This window comes from Typopeltis vanoorti, chromosome 5 (assembly GCF_054136105.1).
Source record: "Typopeltis vanoorti isolate ZY-2024b chromosome 5, IOZ_Tvanoo_1.0, whole genome shotgun sequence".
Taxonomy (NCBI): domain Eukaryota; kingdom Metazoa; phylum Arthropoda; class Arachnida; order Uropygi; family Thelyphonidae; genus Typopeltis; species Typopeltis vanoorti.
This window is the reverse complement of record NC_143553.1, coordinates 102,059,938-102,083,648: the sequence shown is the minus strand read 5'-3', so window position 1 is coordinate 102,083,648 and position 23,711 is coordinate 102,059,938. Positions and strand designations below refer to the sequence as shown.

The window sequence follows — 23,711 nt, the reverse complement described above, 5'->3', positions numbered from 1 at the left end:
AATTAATTATTACTGTTCACTATGTATCTATTTCAGGTTGCTATGGTTGCATACTGGTAACCCCGCAGTATGCAAGGTACACTTTAAAGATAAAATGATGTGCATATCCCATTCTCTCAACAGTTATAGTAAATTACCATAGAATTGGTGGTAATCAACAAAGCAAAAATGTAATGACCATCATTCCCCAATAGATGTGATAAACAAGGTAAACATACAAAAAACTATTTATGACATAAAATTTGAAACAGAATCAGCATTGTAAAACACAAATCTAAACTCAGCTTCCCATTTTTTAAAATTTTTTTTTAAAACTTGTCAGCAGTTAAAAATTCTCACTCAAGGGTTTATTTCTCAAGCCCTGCCCATGGTATTATAGTTTTATAACTTTTCATGGAGTTGCATTAAAATTATAATAATAAAAAGCTTGATTACCAGAAGGCAGCCGAAGAGAAGACCAAATGTCTTCTCTTCCCCAGTCTGAAGTAAGAGGAGGACAGTTGATTACAGGAAATGCTGAGTTACCAGATGTAACTGGACCTAATCCATTGCTACGGCCTGCTACAGCAATAAATACTGTTGGAATTCCTTCACCTAAAATTAGAACAGACCATAAATGTTATTAAATGAATAAATAATTACTATTAACATTTATAAATTAATGATGAAAGAAACTCACAATTAACTTATGGTAACTAATCTTATAACAAAAATAATGTATTTACACAAGTAAAAAAATATGGCTATGGAGGTTTCAGATGTTAGTCATATGTCATCTCTGACTGGTTTTGCTGCTTTATAGGATAATAAACCAAAGCTTCCAGGATAAAAAAAAATAAAAAACCTGCTACCTCTATATGAGACCAGAAAACTCACCTTCACTTGAAAAATATCACAAATCTGTTCTCTTAATGACAAAAATCAAAAAGGTTTTCCAAATGAGAGGCATGTCTCATCATTCTTCCAAATGTTATGGAGGTACTGCAGCAACTATTATGCAGAACACCACTAAAGAAGTTTCTGGTGTACTTACCAAGCCAACTCCCACAACAGCAAACTCAAAACCATACAGCAGGTTTGCTTTAGTAAAATTCCTTTGAAACAGCAATGCTACTGGGCTTTGGAATGAAACTGATAGTCTGTTATGAGCACATTCACTATAAGGGCATCTGCTATAATGAGACCATTGCAGTAGCTTCATGCCTAAAATAATGCATAATTCTGTAATCCTTGTAAGAAACTTTCATTACTATTATCATCAATAGTAATGAAATACTATTGATGATAACACAGATTTCTTACTAAATCTATGACATTCATTCATTGTGAAAGGTTCATTCAAATGATTACATACTTATCATATTGAATCTTAAAATCCTTAACACTCTCTGCCATAATGTGTTCATCACTTAATTCTCCATGTAAAAAAAATCTACATCTCACACCCTTCTTTGACACACTCTTACAACCTCCAGGGATGGCCTCGAGTTCTACCCCCCCCCTCTCATCTACCTTATTATAATCTCCTGTGATTAGATTTCAGATTTATAAACTTCAACATTTTTGTCATATCACCTCTTTTCCTACTATTTACACCTCCGAATCAAAAAATTAGAATAATCAAAGAAAGTGTGTTGAATGATTTGCAATTCTAATTTATCATAGAATAGAATTATTACGAAATATGAATTAGCATCATCTGAATCTACACACTTTATAGATTATATAACCATGTAAACACATAAAACTGTAATATAAATTATAAGAAAACTTATTTGAAAACATTCACAAAATTATAATAATTTTTAACATGGTTCAAATATCAGAATATTCCAAATATTGGTTTTGAGAAGCGCATGGAAATAGCATATATTTCAGTAGCTGTGGAACTGACTCATGTGTGAGGAATCGTTTGTACATGGATTTCACTTGATCATTTGCTAAACATGGGTCAAACGAGTAACATATTGGAAAGTAAGAAGTTTTGTATGGTGTCTCTACATAAAGAAGGCATAAACTCTCTACATAAACTCAACAGTTTATAGCTAAGGAACTGAAATGTTCTCAAACAAACATGAGTCGAGTATTGAGACAGTATTCTAATAACTGGAGTTTTCAAAATAATTGCTGCAATAGAGGTCAAAAGGTAATAACTACATCAAGAGACGAGAGGAGGTTGAAGAATGTCATGAAGAAAAACTACTTCCGAAGCGTAAGGTATTTTCACAGGAAATGGAAAGAATCAGGTGTGAATGTGCCTAAATCTATGAGATGACTTCACAAATTGGGGTTCTAAGTCATGTGTACCTAAGATGAAGCTGCTTATGACTTCCAAGCAAAAGGCAGCTAAAGTGCAATGGTATAAGCAAAGACTGTTATGAGATCAAGAAGACTGAAAAAAAAAAAAAAAAAAAGTACTTTTTAGCGATGAAAGTATGTTTTGTGTGTCTCATGGTCATTAAGGGATATGTGTTTGGCATCTTAAGCAGGAAGCATTTGATAAAGAATGCATGAAATGTTCAGTGAAATTTGCAACCTCTGTCATGATATGGGTTTGTATGACCATAGAGGCTGTATATTGTGTACAAAAGAGTCAATTCCAAAATGTACCAAGAAATTTTTTAGCACTTTATGTTACCAGCATTGGAAGATTTATGTGATAGTGATTTCCTTTATTAGCAAGATACAGCTTCTTGTCACACTTCCAAGACCACTACTAGATGGTTCAAAGAAAGGCAAAAGTATAATTCCTTGGCTGGCAAACTCAGATTTAAACCCCACTGAGAATTTGTTGGGAATTATGAAGAAATGTCTTCAAAAAGTTGCCCCAAGAGACAAATATGAACTTTCTAGTCTGCAGACCATGTGGATATTTTGATAAAAAAAGACTGAACTGCTAGTAAATAACATGCCTAACCATTTACGATTGGTCATAAAAGCTAAGGGGGATGCAACAAAGTACTAATTATCATGTCGTTTCCCTTTAACTGTAATTTTTGTTCATTTATTTTCACATTATTCTAATATTGTGAATGTTTTCAAATAAGTTTTCTAATAATTTATATTACATTTTTATGTGTTCACATGGTTATATAATCTACAAAGCATGCAAATTTAGGTGATACTAATTCATATTTGGTAATAATTATTTTCTATGCAATAAATGAGAATTGCAAATCATTTAACACATTTTCTTTGATTATTTTAATTTTTTATTCGAAGATGTAGTAGATGATAGAGATATGAAAATAAAGACTATGAAGGTCTAAGTGTATGATTATCTACTGATAATACTAAGAAGATTTCACTGTATAAATAGTAAAAACATAATGTAGATATAAAAACTTAAAACTAAAGAAGTGACCAATTCTTTTTGCAGATGGCTACATTCTGTTTCATAGTGGGAGTGGTTACAAGGTAATTTTTTCAAAACATGCAGAAATTCATATAAAAGAACCTTTGAATCATACAGGAAAGAGAAATTTCAATAACCACACATACACCTGACAAATGGAAAAGATCAATCTGATTTGTTGCAACGAGAGAAATCTTACATGGGCTTTTTTCAATTCAAAGTGAGTTAGCCAATCTCAACAAAAAAAAAAAAAAAAAAAGGTTTTTCTGAACAAAAACTCTTTTTTTTTTGAATGAAACCACAATGAAACCTCAGCTTCCATGGCCACATCATGCAGTAATATTTCATTCATATCATATTTATATATTATATTGGGATCTCTGAGTCCAAAGACTCATCACAGGAGACTTATGATAACTATTATTGACCAATACTTATTCTATCTAACCTTAAACTCATTCACTGGCAAAGAACTTAAGACCAACTCTGGCAAACACATTCCACTCATTCCTCACTCTCAAGCAATATCTAGTTTCACATTCATTCCTATGAGGATAGTAAAGACTTTCAGTCTTTACTATCCTCATAGGAATGCTCCACAAACCAGTCAATCATCACTTGCCTCTGAATTCTCTCCAACATTTCACCACCAAGAAACTCAAGTGAATAATAATTACTTCCTTATCTCTGCTTGTTAGTGTTCTTCAACAAAGTGATATTTTGAGCATTCTGCTTACCTTTGCAAATGCCCTCTGAACTTCAAATTCCTAGCTTCAATTCCACATAGTCCAGTTTTATCAATGCAATACACAGCTCATGATCTTTTAATCCCAAAGTGCATAATCTCACGCTGACATAAAGGCTATACCGACAGCCTATTAAAATCATCCTTCTGCATCTTTACATCACTTAACTTTGATGCAAAACTTGGTTTTGTATCAACTTCAATCATTAACATACAAATTAAACAGCAATGGCCTAAGTAAAGAGAAGTAAAATCCTAAGTAAAATCCTGTTACACACCACTGGTTACTTACCTTTTCTTGGATGCTACTTTGCCATATGATCTATGTTGTCAGCTTCGTATCAACTCCCATTTTCCAATTTATGTAGAATACTGAGAGATGCCTGGCAGCACATCATGGTATAGCCAAGTTTCTTATCCAACTCAGTTGTCACTTAATTACAGACACCGAGTAAATTATAAAGCAAGATAAATCTTTCATAAACCCATAATGCCCTCCCCACATCCTGAATTCTGCTTTTAACTTTTCCAGTACCTTCACCACTACTCCTATTTTGGGGTTTGTTATGTAATGGAATTTTATGCTAGTCATGTTATGGAACTATACTATGCCTTCCCCCCCTCCTCTTGGGACTTTAATAGAGTTTAGACAAATAACCTGGACAGGTTATATCCTGTCCAATCAATGGCAGTGCTTATAGTAAGATTCACCTTCATCTATTTTCAGAACCCATATATATCTGAAGCAATTTTTTTTTTTTTTTTTTTTTTTTAAAGTGGTATTTGTTCTGTCACATGTCGGACTGCATACCCAAGGCCAGGAGGATAAATCATGCAGGAGTTAAATGGATGGGTAGTATAAAAAAAAAATTGTTTCACTATGCGGCAAGTAAAATGAAAAATCACTGAAAGGATAAGACTAATGATGCTGATATAGGAGGTTGAGGACCTGAAAGAGGATTCTGCAGAATCTCAATGCAAATATGTTAATGGATGAAATGGAATGACACTTCTTGCATTATAAGAATGCGGAAAAGAATTGGCATTGCCTCTGAGTAGGCTGTTTAACTTGAACCTCAGCTCTCGTCAAGTTCCAAGGGAGTGGATGGAGGACAAATGTCCTGTTGTATAAAGGTGGGACCAAGAAAGATGTAGCAAATTATAGATCAATCTATATCTTGGGAGTGGTGGTAAAAGATACTAGAAAAGTTGGTCAAAGCCAAATTTTAGGAATGGGTCAATATAAATATGATATTCTGTGGAGATCAGCATGGCTTTGTGAAGGATGAGTCAAGTCTAAGTAATTTACTCACTTTTCTATATTTATTTATTTTTAATAACAGTAACAGATGAGCTGGATAAAGAAAATGACTACCTAATGATACTACTGGATTTTGCAAAGGATATTTGATAGGAAACGTATACAAACTGGAGCAAATGGGGAATAGATATGAGCTGGTGATATGGATACAAGAGTGGCTGGCTGTTGGATGGATATAAAAAAAAAAAAACAGCATACAGAGGAGCAGAATCCAGGATAATCATAATACACAAGAAAAAAAAAAGTAAATAAAAGGCAGGAATAAATGGATGAATGAAGAGACTAAGAGTGAAATCTAGAAGGCACTGTGGAGGCAACTCAAGATGAATGTTGGTAATGATCAGTTGCAAAGGAGTACAAAGAGCAGGCCAGGAAGGAAACTGTTTGGCAGCAAAAGTGGAGTATGAGAAGAAATTAGACAATCATGCTAAGAAAAATCTTAGCGAGTTCTTTTGATATATGGCAAGTAAAAGGAAAATGACTATGGGAGGATGATGCTAGTTGATGACACTGGCAGATTGGTAACCAATACAGAGGATATAGTTGAATTATTCAATGATCAGTTTATAAGTGTATTCCATCCTCATGAAGGCAACATTAGGAGAAGATGTAGTGATGCAGGCAGAGGAGGGATGGATGGTGAATGAGCAGGAGGTATATGAGGAATTAAGCAAACAATGTCAATAAGGCAGTAGGATTTGACAATATATCACCATGTGTCTAGAGAACGCCCTATGGAATTAATGGCACCTTTGACATTTAGAGGTGGTGATGTGATGGCATAGTCCAGTTTTAGCCTCTGATCTCTGTTTGTGGTGCCACAAACTCCAAGAGGAATCTGAACATTCTGGACAATGCAATACTTCCTACTTTGTGGCATTTTCACAGAAATGACATTGTCTCTTTCAACAAGACAATGCACATTGTCATAAGGCTGTTGTAACTGTGGTTTGTGGACATGAATGTCACCATACTTGACTAGCCTCCACAGAGCCCTGACTCAATCCTATTGAACACTGGGATGAACTAGAGAGCGAGATCAAAGGACATCCATCCCACAACAGTCCAGGACCCTCATTACATGCCTACAGGAAGAATGGTCCAAAATCTCCATCGATCACTATAGTACACTTGTGGAAAGTATACCCCATAGAACTGCTGTAGTTATCGCAGCAAGAGGAGATCCTACATCTTATTAAGGTTACTGAGTGACATGGCTGCTTGTTTCTCACCCTATGGTGTCCGTTGACTTCTTTCCATGCAGTGTGTGTAGCACTACTTCCTATCACTCACTCACAAACACACAGCTCAGCTAGTCTAATATAAACTGTATTCCTCTCAAGTGTAGTGTTGGCATTCCAGAAAATAAACTGTTCAGTTATTAATTTCAGTTCCTTCTTGGAGAATAGATAAAGATGCATATAAAAACTTTTCCAAGATCACAGAACTCAACTCAGTACAGTAATACCTTGTCTTACAAAGCTGCATTCACTCATAATTTTAGCAACATGATGTTCATGTGAATCAAACTGTTTATAACTATTATTTTATTGTTGTTAATAATGGCAGATAAAATTCAAAGTAAGGATGCTGTTGCTTCCAGTGAAAAGAAGCATAAACCAATTACATTAGATATTAAGATTAAAATTAACAACAATGGTGTATCAAACACAGAGAGGCTACAGGCTAAATTTCCTCGCACCATGTTGTCAAAAACAAAGATAAAGTCAAAAGGTGCTATACTAATTAATAATTATTACATCATCATCAAGTTCTTCATATACTCAGGGTTGAGTGTTGCAGAATCTTACAATAAACTACATGAACAGTTACATCACTACTAACTTCCTACCAACAATTTTCCTCCAGATAGCCTGTTATCTGTCAATATTCCAACATTATTAGATCTTATATTTCTGTCTTCAAAAGCACTTTATACTATATCAATCCACCTACATCTTGGTCTTCCCCTGGGTGTTTTTCCTGCCAAACACTTGTTTAACTAATCCTTCCTCTTACATTCTGTTTAAGGTGCCTTACCACCTAAGATTAGCTGTGCTAACACATTCCTGAATGAAAACAATGTCAACTTCTTTCCTAGTAGCCTTGTTTTTAACATGATACTGCCATTGCTGTCACCTGTTCAGTCCTCTAATCTTTCTCAGGACTCTCATATCTTTGATCAAGTGTTTTCTTTTTAACCCAGCTCTCAGATCCATAAGTTAAAATTGGTTTGAATACTGTCTAGTATTCAAACCAGTTAGTAGTCAAAACACATCTAGTTTAGTGTTTTGACTACTAATCGCTCTTATTCCATATAAATTTATTAAATTGACTTCCTACCATACCAGCTTTGCTAATTCTACTGTTTGTCTATTTCCAAATTTAATTTGCCATCTTTGCTAAAAATTGTGCCTAAATAGCTGAAATATTTTACTTGTTCTATAGGTTTCTCCATTCTTGATGCAGTTGATATTTTCCGTGTTTCTGCCTATTTTCACTGGTCTGTCTTGTTATTGCTGATTTTCATACCAAATTTATTACAGCAGTTATTAAATTTATTCAGAGAATCTTGCATTCTCTCTCTCAATTATCTGACCTTCAAAATGAACATGCTTTCAATCTTTAAATGGGTAGTGTGTTAAATTATTATTATTAAACAAGACCTCTGGAGTCAAAGACTCATCTAGGAGGTCCTTTTATCTCACACACATCTCATCATACTGCGTCTTAAACACATTCAAACTCCTTGCAGACACCACACTCTCAGGCAAGGCATTCCATACATTCACAACTCTGCATGAAAAAACCTGCCTCTCACTCCCCTACTCACACCCTCTTTATACAATCTCCAGGGATGACCTCTGGTTCTCCCCTGATCTCCCACTATTCTCTGTAAAACTTCTCCACCATTGATCCTATAACAACTCCTTACCAACTTGAAGGTCTCTATCATATCTCCCCTCTTCCTTCTCTCGACTAGACTCTGCAAATTGTATCTTTTCGATCTTTCCTCATACTCGACATTCCAGAGGTCAGAAACTACCTTAGTCAGTCGCCTTTGGACCCTTTCCAACATCTCTTAATCCTTCTGAAAACCAGGTGACCAAATCTTGGCACAATAGTCCATGTGTGGCCTAATCAAAGCCTTATACAATGGAACAAGAATCTCCCTACTTCTACACATCAGTGTCCTCCGCATCATTCCCAGAAGTCTTTATGTTGTCTTCACAATTTTGGCGATGTGTCCCCTAAATTTTAGATCCTTATCCACTATCACCCCCAGATCTCTTATTTCCTCCACTTCCAACAATATATTCTCACCAAGCATAAATTCTGCATCCCATCTTTGTTTTCCAAATTTTAAAACCTTACATTTTGCAACATTGAACTCGCATCCCCATTTGCTTGCCCAATCACTCAATTTATTCAAGTCTTCTTGCAAGGCCACAACATCTTCACTACTCTTTATGGTTCGTCCCAACTTTGCATCATCTGCAAACAACTGAATATCTCCATCCAAATCTTCACCAATATCATTAATATACAAGTTAAATAGTAATGGCCCTAAAACAGATCCCTGAGGCACTCCACTAGTGACTTTCCTTTTCCTGGATATTGCACCCCATACACAACTTGTTGATACCTATCAGATAGCCAGTCTCCAATCCAATGCACTAATCTAATATCCAACCCCATCTGCTCTAGTTTGATTGTCAACTTATCATGAGGTACTCTATCAAAAGCTTTTGCGAAATCCAAGTATATTACCGTGTATCCTTCTCCTCTGTCCAAGGAAGCAGTCACTTTATTGTAATAAGTAAGTAGATTACTAAAACATGACCTCCCTTTAGCAAATCCATGCTGTCCATCAAAGATTATACCATTGTTGTCAACCCAACTCTGGATCCTAGTTCTCACAAGCTTCTCCAACAACTTAACCACAACACCTGACACACAGATAGGCCTATAGTTTGATGCTTGAGTTCAATCACCTCCTTTATGAAGTGGCACAATCTTGCCCTCCTTCCACTCTTTAGGGACTTGACCAAGTGCAAGACTCATATTAAAAAAATATGTCAAGGCAGGTGTCAACTCTCTGGCACATTCCTTCAGAATACGCGGTGATATATTATCAAGTCCCACAGCCTTATTTACATCGAGTTTACTCAACTCCCCAAACACCTCTTGCTCACTTACAGTCAGTCTCTCCTCCCCATCATCAACTGCTCTTAATCTCTCCATGAAGTCACATTCACAAGATTGAAAGATCTTTATGAACTGCTCATTAAGTATCTCCACCACACATTCTGCAACAGCTGTCTTTATACCATTTTCCTTTAATCAATGTCATCCTTCCATAATCATTCTTTCTTTTGCTGGCTACATATCGAAAGAACTCCCTAGGATTCTTTTTGGCTTCATTAGCTAACTGCTGTTCATATCTCTCTTTAGCTACTCTCACCAACCAAGTCACCCTCCTTGCCTGGTCTTTATAGACCTCATGAAATTGGTTACTTCCACTTCTCTTATGCTGCCTCAACAATGCCCTTTTTCTCTGTATTGCATGCTTAATCTCTTTATTCATCCATCTCACACCTACCTTATTTAACCTTCTCACCCATGGTATACATTTAGACATTGCATCTACTAAATATTTTTTGAAAATCCCCCAAGCTGCATTGATCTCTTTTCCAGCTAACTCCTCATTCCATGCTACACCTGCAAGCTGTCTCCTGAGCTCTTCATAATCACCCCCCTTGTAGTTCCACATATACCCTTTTTTTTTTTTTTTTTTTTTTTTTTTTTTTTTTTACAGGGGTCCTTGCACTGCTGGCAACCAAACAAGTAATCATGTCATGGTCACTTTCACCAATTGGTGGATGATTTGATACCTCATTGATAATTACATCCTCCGATGAGATGACCAAATCCAAGACCCTTAATCCTCGTGTGCCCTCTGTTACATACTGTCTGAGGTAGTTATCCCTCAAAAACTCAAGAAACTCATTTTCTTTACTTCCAGTTGCTATCTCTTCATTCCAGTCTATATTGCCATAGTTAAAATCACCCATAATGATCACCCTTTTCTTATTTGACTATACATTTCTTTACATTGCTCATTAAGCTCATAAATGACTTCTTTCATAGTCCCATGTAGCTGTACCTTCAGTTATTCAATGCTTCAGTATCCTAAAAAATTGTTCTCACACAGTTGATGGATAACAGATTACTGTATTTAATAAAATATTTTATTTTAAAAAGTTGATAAGTCATAAAATGAGAATCTTGCACATGAGATGGGAAATCACTATCTATGAAAGGCCAGAAAATTTATTAGAAAACTGCTTACTTACAATTCTATTTGTGTTTGAATTGTGCATGCTTCACATTTCTTTATTATTATTTTTTACTTTAAATTTTAATCTGGCTTCTGTTATGGAGGTAGAGGGTTTTTTTTGTCTCTCAGAACAGGTAAACTGGCCCATGAACATACACATGGATCTACAGTCATAAAATACATACTTAATCTTTCATTAGGAGGGCTCAACCCATCCTAAGGGATGGGGAGGAGGAAAGGGAGAACCCCATACGCAATAAATAAAATGCTGCTGGTTTTGCATGTCTTTTTTTAATTATTATATTTTAAACATCTGATTCACATATGAAAGATTGCAAAGACTCATAGCACATTAGCGCCATGTATGGACAAAGCAAGATGAAAGGAGGAATCGGCTGATATGTTTTTTTTAAAAAAAACAAACAAACAAACAGATGAAGTCTTTAGGAAAGATAGATGGTGGATGGCTATTCCAGAGAACAGATAGATGAAATTACAGAAGTTGGTTCAATGTGTTTAGAGCTGACATGGATATTAACCAGCAGCAGCAGCTCTTGTTCTTTACAGTTTGGGGGGGGGGGGGGAAGTAGGAGTGATAGTGGCCAGTTAGGTAAGGCATTTTTCAAGAAAATACCAGCAGAAACATTATTTCCTCATTCTTTACAGCACCAAGATATTACATTTCATAATAAACATTCAACCGTAAAAGTTCAAAAAGCCCTCCCATGATGGCATTGATAAAATGGACTAATTCACAAACGAATGAATAATTAACATTTACAATTAAGTATTAATTAGATATTGTGATATATTCTTTCTGTCAAAGATTAGTTCACTAGGAAAAATAAAAAAATTCTTATATAAAAAGAACTGTAAATGGGTACTCTTAAGGATCAAACACTGATGAACCTCCACATAGCCTTTAAGGAATTTGAAGAACTGACCAAGGCTTCTAACCTAATGTCCAATCCTCACCCTCTTGTGGTGCACCCTGGAAGCAGGTGTCCACTAGGATATTGATTAAACAGGGTTGGGCAGGCAATTTGGGATTTGGCTAACATGACAGAATTTCATGCTAGTGAGGTGTAGTTCAGTTAAACAAGAGCTCCTGTTGTTTTTCTCAGGGAACGAGGATGAACAGCAAAGTTAGTTATTGGGGGGAAAAAAATCCAGCTCATCAGCATAAGATTGGCACCATCCACAACAACAGAAAGAGAACTAGCATAAGAATTGGAAGTACCAGATTAACAATAATAGGCTTTACTAAACAAAGAATACAAAAACAGGTGAGATTCTAAATACAAATACAAGATGTTATATTCAGGTAATAATGTTCAATAAAATGGAAAGTAGCCATAGTATTCAACATTAAATATGAAAATAATCTTCTTGCATGGAAAACTAGACAATGAGACTTACTGTCTAATGAGATCTTACTGATTGTCTAATGAACCCATGGTCTAAAAGAAGATTCTACAAAGGAAGCGAAGGAACTTTTTCAATAGTTAGAGAAGGCAGTTAACAAGGAAAAGTTAGTCTTCATTGGAAATCAAACAGCAAAGTAGGAAATGAACACCAGACAAATGTTTTCTGATGCTTTGGAGAAAAGCAATTAACAATGGTAAGTACCTGCTGGAATTTTGTTCAGGACATGGACTAGTCATTACTAGAACCATGTTCCAACAAAGATGCACAAAAATTTACGCAAGTCTCATTGACTGTAGATAGTGATATTTAAGGTTTCTTCAAGAATTCCCCAGAAAAGTTCATAATTTTAAAATTCACTAGGAATAGGATAAATATTTACCAAGAAATTAGATAATTTCTTTTAATAATCTTGTTTGATTATATAAAAAAAATCTCATCCAATCTGATAACTTCATTATAATCCCAGTCCCTTCATGCATGTCTATTCATGTGAAGTGTGATACCAAGGTTAGTAAAAAAAATTGATAATATTATTACCAAATAAACAGAAACCCAAGATGCATGAACCTTCAAATATATCACAAGGAAGGTTTATTAAATATGTCTAATAAGAATTCATACTTTTTCTGCAGAAAAGACTTCTTTAGTCAGCACGTGATGACAACAGATAGGAAACAGTCATAATGCAAATATACTAAAAGCAAAGAAATTTTTGCTTTCCTCTTTTGTAATTTGGAAAAGAAAATTCTGTTTTAAGTAATAATCTTTAGAAGTATGGAATAAGAATGAATACTTTTTCTGCAGAAAAGATCTCTTCTTTAGTTAGCACATGATGACAATGGAATGGAGGACCATACAGACAGGTAGGGCATAAGCTTACAAAACCAATATAAAGCTTTTGTCATAATGCATTCTATGCCCTAGTTATGAGACAAAAAAATCCTGAGTTTAAAGGAGGAAAAGTAAGTTTTGCCATGGAGACTTTAAACAGTGTCATAATGCAAATATACTAAAAGCAAAGAAATTTTTGGTTTCCTCTTTTGTAATCTGAAAAAGAAAATTCTATTTAAAGTAGTAAGCCTTAAAAGAAATAGCAACTTTTTTAAAAGTATAGATAAAGTCTTAATATTACTTATTAAATATCTGAATAATTCAAATTCTTTAAATGAGGTTAGTGATGATTTTTTGTTATGGCAAATAAAAATGAAATTACAGAAATCCCTCGATTAATGCACCCCGGATTAGTGAGTCATTTTTTTCGATACCCAAATTCGATTAGTGCGCCTATATACATCTTAAAAATAAATGTTACAGATTTTAAAAATTTTTGATCTATACATTTTTTATGGCTAACTATTTTAAAAAAATCACTCACTAGGATGAAATAATTTAGTTACCGATTTGAAACATTTTACAAAATTATTTTTTAATGGCATACTACCATTGGTGTGTTGGAACCGGCTCATGCGAGCAGGTTGTTAAAATTTTTCAAATTTAGCGAGCCGGTTGAATGTTTTTAAGTCGGGCAAGCTGGTTATTAAAATTCTTTATGAAAGGATAGATGATGAATGATAGTATATACTTTTTCTCGTACATATTTTGAAATTGTATAATAAACACTTACATATATTATTATCATCATCAGAAATAAATGCATAAAGGAGAATTCACAAAACACAAACTCAATTTACGAACAGGAATTTGGAAACGGTGTAATGAATTTTGGCAAACAGGTGTAATTAACTCTGTATTTAAACCAAACCTAGTTCAAAAACAAACCAGACTAAAAGTATACAATACATTAGCCCTAATCTGGACAATAAAACAAAAAGACAAACAAAGATTAGCAACAGCAGAAATGAAGTTTATGAGAAAAACTGCAAAGTATACCCTATTTGATCACAAAAGAAACGAACTCCCGTACTGGGCATTTGAATAAACAATAATGTCTTATTTTTTGGCGAATTTCCAAGAACTTGCAACAATAAGTTCTTGGAAATGCAACAGTGTTGCACTATTAATAAATATAAAAATTCGTTGCAACAGCTACAGCCTCTGGTTATTTGATCGACTACTCACAGTGTATAATTGAGGAAGTCATAAACAAGTAGTAATATTAGTGTTACTTTTTTTTATTTTGTTCAGGATTTCATTTGATAATACATAATAATAATCGTTGTAGGTAAAATAGGATAGGTCAGTTGTAAGTAATATAGGAAATTTTTCTTCATATGTTTTTATTTCGGTTTTTTTTTGTTTATAATTAAAATAATTTTAATCAGGGGTGCTTAAGGGTTAAAGCTGTATAACTGAGAGGAGACCTCCACATAGCCTTTAAAGGAATGTGGAGAACCAACCAGGGCTTCTGACCTAATGTCCAATCCTCACCTTCTCGTGGTGCACCCTGTTGGGTATCTACTTGGATACTGAACGAACAAGGATGGGCTGGCAATTTGGGATTTAGCTGACCAAATCGTATTCTTATTGGTACAATAAAAAATGATGGTACAATATGACAAAATTTCATGCTGGCTTGGGCATTGCCAGGTTAAACAAGCACCCCCCCCCCCCCCCCACCCCCGTTGTTTTTGCCAGGGAACCAGGGCAAACAGCAAAAAGTCAGCTACTGGAACAAATCTGAAAATACACCCCAACTCAACATCACCAGAGTTAAAGAATGGTACTATCAACATAAGAAGCCTGAATGACAAAGAAATGGAGCTAGCTGAGGAATTAGATAAGTACCAGATCGACATTATAGGGGTGACTGAAACAAAAAAGACAAAAACCGGTGAGATCTTTCTGAGCAATAAATACAAAATGTTATATTCAGGCAATAACAATCAAGGAAAAGAAGGAGTAGCCATAGTATTCAACACAAAATACGAGGCTAATCTTCTTGCATGGCAGGCAGTTTCAAGTAGAGTGATGTGGGCTAATATCAGAATGGGGAAACGGACAATGAGACTTATTTGTGCCTATGATCCCACAGAAGGTTCTACTAAGGTAGAAGTGGAAGAATTTTTTGAAGCTTTAGAAAAAGCAACTGACACAATGAAAAAGGAAAAGTTGGTCCTTGTTTTGGATCTAAATAGCAGAGTACGAAGTGATTGCCAGACATACAAAAATGTTTTGGGAAAATTTGGAGAAAAGAGCAAAGCTAATAATAATGGTAAATATCTGTTGGATTTCTGCTCAGGACATGGACTGGTTATTACTAACACCATGTTCCAACATAAAAATGTGCACAAATTCACATGGAGAGAAGAGGCAAGGAATAAGAAAAGTCTCATTGACTATGTTATTGTTGATAGTGATGTTTTCTCCCTGGTGCAGGACACCAGAGTGTATAGAAGAATTAAAATTGGAAGTGATCACTATTTAGCTTGAGCAGGATAAAATTGAATTTCATATTGAAAAGAATGATATGTAAGAAAGTTTTAAAGCGAAAAGTTGAGTAGCTCTCAAATGTGAACTGTAGACTAAAATACACAAAGATTATTGAAGAAAAAATGAAAGAGTCTGAGAACAGGAATCAAGCATTGGAGATTCAGTGGCAAGACTTGAAAAAAGCCCTGATTGATTCAGCTAGAGAGGCATGTGGTGAAGTTGTCTGCAAGGATAGAAAAATTAGAACTCCATGGTGGACGCAGGAAATTAAAGAGGCAGTGAAGGAAAAGAAGAAAGCATATCAAAATTTCTGGTAAATAAGTCAGCTTGTGCTCTTAGAGAATACAGAGACAAATGTAAGAAAGCTAAACACTGTAAAACTAGCTGAACAATAGTCAAGGGAGGGTTTTTCAAGAACATAGAAAATAAATATCAAGAAGGTGGCAAAATATTCTGGAGGTTGTTGAAGCTTAGGAATGGAGGAAAGAGTGCTGTAAGAGGAGTTAGAGATGATAAAGGTGACATGAAAATGGGAGAAAAAGATATCCTTGAAGTATGGAGTAATTACTTTGAAAAACTACTAAATGAAACAAGCAGTGATGACAGCACAGTGGTAAAAAACACTCAACAGGCATGCAGTCAGGAATATATATCCATACTTGAAGTAGAAAAAGCCATCAGAGGCTTGAAATGTGGAAAGGCAGCAGGAGTAGATGATATTCGACCAGAAATGCTGAAGTATGGTGGTATCAATGTCTTACAGTGGCTGCACTGTAGTTCAGAAAGCCTGGACAGAGGGACGAATTCCCGATGATTGGAGTAGAGCTCTCATAGTACCATATATAAAAAGGGAGATAAAACTGAATATGAGAATTACAGAGGTATTTCCCTACTGAGTGTTCCTGGCAAGATCTATGCAAGTATACTTGAGAAATGGTTGAGAAGAATTGTGAAAGAAAAGCTTGGTGAAGAACAAGCTGGTTTCAGGCCATATAGAGGCTGTCAGGATCAGATCTTCACTTTACAACAAATAGTCGAGAAAGCATGGGAATATAACAAAGATCTCTATTTAAGTTTTGTCGATTTGGAAAAGGCATATGACAAGGTAACAAGAGAGAAGCTATTCAATATGCTACAGTTATATGGGGCATTATATCAAGCAATACTTAGTCTGTATTTGAGTTGTAAGACAGCAGTTAGAATTGAAGGAAGTACAGGAAGATGGTTTAATGTTAAATCTGGTGTGAGACAAGGATGTACATTATCCCCTCTGTTATTCAATTTCTATATGGATCACATTATGAAGGAAAGTGGTATTAAACATGATATCAAAATTGGAGATGTTAATGTCAGCTTTATGCGGATGATGTTATACTTCTAAATAAATCCGCTACAAGTCTGAAAGATTCTCTGACTAAATTGAATAACTGTTGTAATAGATATGGTATGAAGATCAGCAATAAAAAGACAAAGACAATGAAAATAGGCAGAATCATTGAAAATGTCAACTGTGTTGTGAATGGAGAACCTGTGGAACAAGTAAAACTTTTCAGCTACTTAGGCACAATTTTTTAGTGAAGATGGTAAATTAAATATAGAAAGAGACAACAGAATCAGCAAAGCTGGTATGGTGGGAAGTCAATTGAATAAATTCATATGGAATAAGAGAGAAATTAGTCGGAACACTAAATTAGCTGTATACAAGACAGTGTTCAAACCAGTTTTAGCTTATGGATCTGAGAGCTGGGTCAGAAGTATAACACTTGACCAAAGACTAGAGACTGCAGATATGAGAGTCCTGAGAAAGATTAGAGGCATGAACAGATGGCATGAATGGCAATATCATATTAAAAACGAGGATATTAGGAAAGAACTTGATATTGTCAGCATACAGGAATGTGTTAGCAGAGCTAATCTCAGGTGGTATGGTCACTTAAACAGAATGTGCGAGGAAAGATTAGCAAAACAAGTGTTCTCTGCCAGGTTGGCAGCAAAACGACCCAGAGGAAGACTAAGATATAGGTGGATTGATACGGTACAAAGTGCCTTAGACGACAGAAATATAAGATCTGATAATGTTGGAGTCTTGACAAGTAACATACTGAATTGGAGGAAAATTGTAGATAGGAAGTTAGTAATAATGTAATTTTTTTCATGTAGTACTATCATATCCTGTACACCCGTTGAGGGTACATGGCAGGAATTTGATGATAATAATCACGGTTAGAGTTTTGCAGTCAAAAAAAGTTGATAGCTTTTAGTTCAAAAAATGAAATAGAAATAAGCAACAATAAATATTCTTCTGTTTTTTAATAAATGTATGTAAGAACAACATAATGCCTTTCCATTAGAAAAAACGTTAAGAATTTTTTTTTTTCCAGCCCTTACTATTGAAAATGTCGAAGAGGCAAAGTGATTTTTACAAAACTTCTTAAACATTAAAAGGACAAAATTTGAAGAAACAGAAACAAAGACATCTGAAGATACAATAGAACTTTGTGAAGAATCAAATTCTTCAAATATTGTAGAAGATTCTATCTGTGACGATAATGAAAATTCCTTATTAGGAGAAAAATCTAATCCTTCTCTTCCGGATTGTTGGTGTGAAAAACAACTAATAACTTTTTTAGAACAGTATAAATGGCTTGATATAAAGGAAAGAAAATTGGAATGCAAAGATTGTTTCAAAGTTGGAAATTTAGCAGTATCTGCAGAGAAACGTGCATGTATCAAAAGAATGGAGTAGGTATTTGATTGTCCTAAATGGAAACAATAATGTTCAAGACAGGCTTCTTTGAGAAAAAAAAAAAATCCATAACATAATTTGTCAAAATCACATAGTCTTGTACAGGATTTATTAAGGAAATCAACCAATAATGCTATACCAAATTTAATAGAAAAAATAAATTCTAAACTGATTGAAATTACTGTGAAAATATTTAACACTGTGTATAGTTGAATAAAACGAAATAGACCCTTAGCTGATATTGAAGGATCACTAGAATTGCAAACAAAAAACGGTGATGACATAGGAAATTGTTTACATATGTGATATAGTGCTACAAATATTGCAAATGAAATTAGAATAAAACTTTTTAAAAATGTGATCCAAGAGAATTCTACAATTTGCATTATAATTGATGAAGCGTCCACATTTTCGAAAAGAAGTACTTTAGTAATCTACTTAAAATGTAGTGTACCATCCATCTCCAATCCAGTTATGTTGTTTGTTGCATTGAAAGAACTAATATCTACAACTGCAGAAAATATTTTAAATATTTTAATGTCCACATTCAATCAATTTGGTTTTGATTATGAATATTTACAAGCAAATTAATAGCTTTTTGTTCTGAGAGTGCCAGTACAATGCTAGGGAGGAAGTCTGGAGTGGCTACCAAATTAATGGAAAAATTTCCAAAAATAATTGTTTGGTATCATTTAAATCATAGGCTTCAGCTAGCACCTGACGATTCAATTACAGACATAAAACAAACAAATCATTTTAAAATATTTTTAGATAAAATTTATTCAATTTATCACCAATCAAATAAAAATCAAACAGAACTTGCAGCTATAGCAAAAGAACTCGATATAGAGATTATTAAAATTGGGAGAGTTATCCAGCCACGATGGGCCACATGTAGTTTGCGATCTGCTAAAGCAGTATGGCGCGCATATCCTGCTTTGTATCAGCATTTTGCTCAGCCTGCAGTATATACCAGTATGGCAAAAAGATTAACAAATATAAATTTTTTTTAAAAATCTGGCTCTAATGATAGATATTCTTGAAGAATTTTCTTTACTTTCAATCAGCCTTCAATCCCTAAAAACAAATTTAACCAAAGCTCAAACATTAATAAAGTGCAATACGTGCTTTTGAACTTCTTAAAAACAATCAAGGGAAAGCATGAGCAACAAATTAATGAGTTAATGGAATATGACAAATATAAACATATTCCATTTTATAAACGAAACAAAAATAATGCCACTTCCCAAAGAAAAATTGCTTGACAAAATTATTTATTTTATGAATTTGCAACTTTTACCCAACGAAGCTAATAAAGATATCTTAGAACTATTCGATTTACTAGATGAATCCACATGGCCCTATGAAAAATTAACTTCATCTAGGATGGAAGGTAAAAGAAAATTGGATCAATTAATAGAAGTTATGAAATACCAGATAAATAAAAATGATTTGAGGTTTTGTGGATGACAACATAAAGGGTAAAACTGAATCAGTTCCTACAACAACTAAAGCAGCTAGAAAAATAATTAACACTATAGCAGTCAGTAGCGCAGAAGCTGAAAGATGTTTTAGTTTAATGAACGTGATATGTTCAAAACTTAGAAACAGTTAAACATATTTCTGATTTCATGACGATTAATTTACTGGGCAAAGAATTAAAAGAACGACACCTTTCGTAAATTTGTGGATAAATAAAAATCATAGACTGGCCACAGATACGAGGGTACGACAGAAAAAGGAGAAAAATTTTAGTGAAAATCAAATTTCTGTTTGGAAATTATAAAAATTTTGGAAAAATATTTTTCAATAAAAATAAATATTGAATTGTTTAGTTTTGTTATTATCACAATTTGTTTTATGAAATTATTTGAAGACATTCACTATGTGTCCTGCCACAGACCGATGCAAAATATTCGTAAATTAAATAAATTTTCATTGTAATTTGCCGTCATAGTGTAATTTCTCGTGAATACTATAAGAGGCTCACAGATAAGTATGTGAAAAAACCTAAAAACATGATGGCAAAATATTCTATGCCAGTTTGCCCCTCTTTCGCCTGGTCACATCAGCCCCGGTTCTATACTTTGCAGGGCCCTGTGCAAAATAGAATAGCGATGCCCCTCAAAGATAAAAAATAATTAGTTTAGGGGTCTCTACCTCAGCACTGGCACTGGGTCACATAAAGCGAGCCGGTCTACATGATTGATTACTCCTCCCATTTTCTCAGCGTCACCAGTACTGCGCGCCACACACGGAAATCTTAGCCTACCCTTCTGTGCGTATGAGGGGGGGGGGGGAGAACTTATTTCCTTACGAAAAGGTGCACCTGTACTCTATGATGCACATGTTTTGATTCCGGCCATTTCTATTTGATCGGATTATCTCTTTCACCCAGCAATTTATAAGTACTTACACTCAAGCAGTTTAGCAATTCTCAATACTTTATAATATCACATATTAAATGAAGGATTCTCAGCTTAGTAACATTTTAGTGAAATTTACAAGAGTCTAGTACATTCTGGTATATCAGTAATTGATTCAAAATTGCAAGCCCATGTTAAGTCTGAAGGAAAAGTAATTTAATTTAATTTCTGTTTAATTCAGAACTTAACACAGAGATTTTGAAGACAACTGAAGAAGAAGGGGACTATTGTGATCAACAAATATTTAATGTCGATGAAATCGGCCTTTTTTTGGAAGTGAATGCCTTATAAGACTTTTCTAGCCAAATCGGAGAAATCTCAGCCTGGTTATAAAGTCGCAAAGTCGAATGAAATTACTGCTAGCAATATGCAAGCCTTTTGGAAGCACATTCTTCCACATTGTGCAAATGATCTTAGAGGCTTTTCAAATGAATCCAAGTTAATTCAATCTCATTCTGAGAAGTTGAGTGATTCCGACCTGCTAAATTTAGATGCACAGCGGGTAGATCCTGAAGAATATGAAGAAAATTTAATCACTGACAAGCCCAAAGAGGTTTCACAGAACAATTTGAAAATAATTTTGCAGAAAAAATTTCCAGAAGAGGCAATAGGGCCATACCGTCAGTTGTATGAAAAAAAGAAACAGAATGCTCGCCAAACTACATTAGCTTAATTCTTTGTTAAGAAGCAGAATAATAAATTTATATTCTGAATATGTTTTATTGTCTTTCAGCTTCATGGTTTTCCTTTAACTAGGCCCTGAGACATACCCTAATTCTTTTATAAAAAAAATTAAGGGTCAAAAAAGAAATCTGAGGAACTAATTACACATTTTCCCATAGGTTATTATATTCGATTAGTGCATTTTCGATTAATGCACCTGTTTTAAAGAACGCATTAATTGAGAGATTGCTGTATGTGATCTGTGAAAATAACAATGGAATGAATTTTCAAGCAAAGTGCACTTCAGTACAACAGTTTGAAGCTGAAAATAATAGAATGAAGAAACCGAAAATAATGAACTTGGAGAATTGGAAGCAGATTTAAAAAAACAGACCAGACCAGACAGACATAATCAAGGACAATTGAATAAACAAGGTATTTTCTTCATTAAGAACTGAAATGTATTTATATGAAGCGACATATATATACTGACACCAAAATTTAAAAAATTTGGTTTGATGTATTACTAGACTATGCTAACTCCAAATAAAAAATTTCTACTTCAGGCTTATCTTTAACCAAATGAAAACCCAGACTTTCTGACAAAGCAATTGAAAGTTTTTTTTTTTTTTTAAATTCCATTTTACACAATAAATGTAAATGTTAAATCTAAAAATTCTTATTTAAGAGAAATTGTGATTATTAAAAATCAATAAAATAAAGTTTTCAATAATTCTTGGAGATCTCAATTTAAAAAGTTCTGAAGATTAAAAAAATGTTGGAAATTTGGAAGCTCCTAGCAATATCTTCATGCTGGTTCAGGACAAAAGTATATCGAGGATTTGAAATCTAAGTGATCAGAGTTTTGAATAAGATAAGTGTGTAATAATAAACTTAAAACAAATAAAAGGAAAACAGCTACCAGACATATACTATATACTCAAACACAAATATTATTCAAGAAGAAACTGAAATCAAGAACCAAACAATAGAGATTCAGTGACAAACCCAAAAGAAAAGCATGAGGTGAGGTTTGTTGTCTGTATCAGTAGAAAAATCAGAATCCATGGTGGACTCAAGTTAAAGAGGTAGTTCAGGAAAAGAAAAAAGCATATCAAAAGTCCATAGCAAGTAAGTCAGCTTGAGCACACAGAATCATGAAAAAATGTAAGTGAAGTGTATACAAAAATAGCTGAACAAAAGTCATGAGAAAACTTTGATAAAAACATAGAAAATAAAGTAGAGATATTATTTCTGGGAAAACTCCCATGTTACTCCTCTTAACAAATTATTACATTTATGGCTATTTGCCTGCTTCTGTTTAGGAGTGCCCCAGTTTAAATGCCATTGGCTCTTTTCTCATGGATTCTTAGGGCATTGTAGATGTATATTTATCAATAAATATATGTTGCATAGAGGACAAGAAATGTGCACATACCTTTTTCTATTTATCAATAAATATATATATGTTGCATAGAGGACAAGAAATTTGCACATACCTTTTTCTCGCACCGCCCATCTTTTATAATATATACGTTATTCAAAAAACCCGGGTTTTTTTCCATTTGTTATTTCAATTCTCCCGCTTGCCAACCCCCCCTCCACACACACACACAGTAGTTTGGACAATGCGAAAGAAGAAGAGCCACACCCAGAAAAAGGCATGTGCAAATTTCTTGTCCTCTATGCAACATATATTTATTGATAAATATACATCTACAATGCCCTAAGAATCCGTGAGAAAAGAGCCAATGGCATTTAAACTGGGGCACTTCTAAGCAGAAGCAGGCAAATAGCCATAAATATAATAGAAAATAAATATCAGGAAGGTAGCAAAATATTCTGGAGATTATTGGGAAAAAAAAAAGCTTAGAAATGGAAGTAAGAGTACTGTAAGAGAAAATGAAGATATTCTACATGTCTGGAGTAATTAATTACTTTGAAATAAACAGTAACAGCACAGTCGAAGAAACATTCAAAAGAAATGCAATTAGGAGTATATATACTACTTGATTGTTTACTGGAGATGGAAAAAGCTATCAAAAACCTGAAATGTGGGAAAAGATAGCTGGAGTATCATATTTGACCAGATATGTTCCAATACAGAGATATTGGATTTATTAAATATCAAACATAAATTAATCAAACCTGGTCAAAGGATTGAAGCATTGTTAAAGGAAAGCTTGGAGGAGCACAAGCTGGGTTCTGACCAAATAGAGGTGGTCAAGATCATATTCTCACTTTAAGCCAGATGAGAAATCATGGAAATAAAACAAGGATCTGTATTTAAGTTCTT

At 34.2% G+C, this 23,711-nt stretch overlaps 1 protein-coding gene across 1 annotated transcript in view; it reads right to left on the bottom strand.

Moving 5' to 3' along the window:
• Positions 1 to 23,711, bottom strand: part of Paics (PAICS bifunctional enzyme) — a 130,167-nt gene that overhangs the window by 34,057 nt on the left and 72,399 nt on the right. The window contains exon 7 of the mRNA XM_090393287.1: positions 436 to 594. Within this exon, the coding sequence (XP_090249413.1) occupies positions 436 to 594 (159 nt within the window). The remainder of the gene's footprint in view (positions 1 to 435; positions 595 to 23,711) is intronic.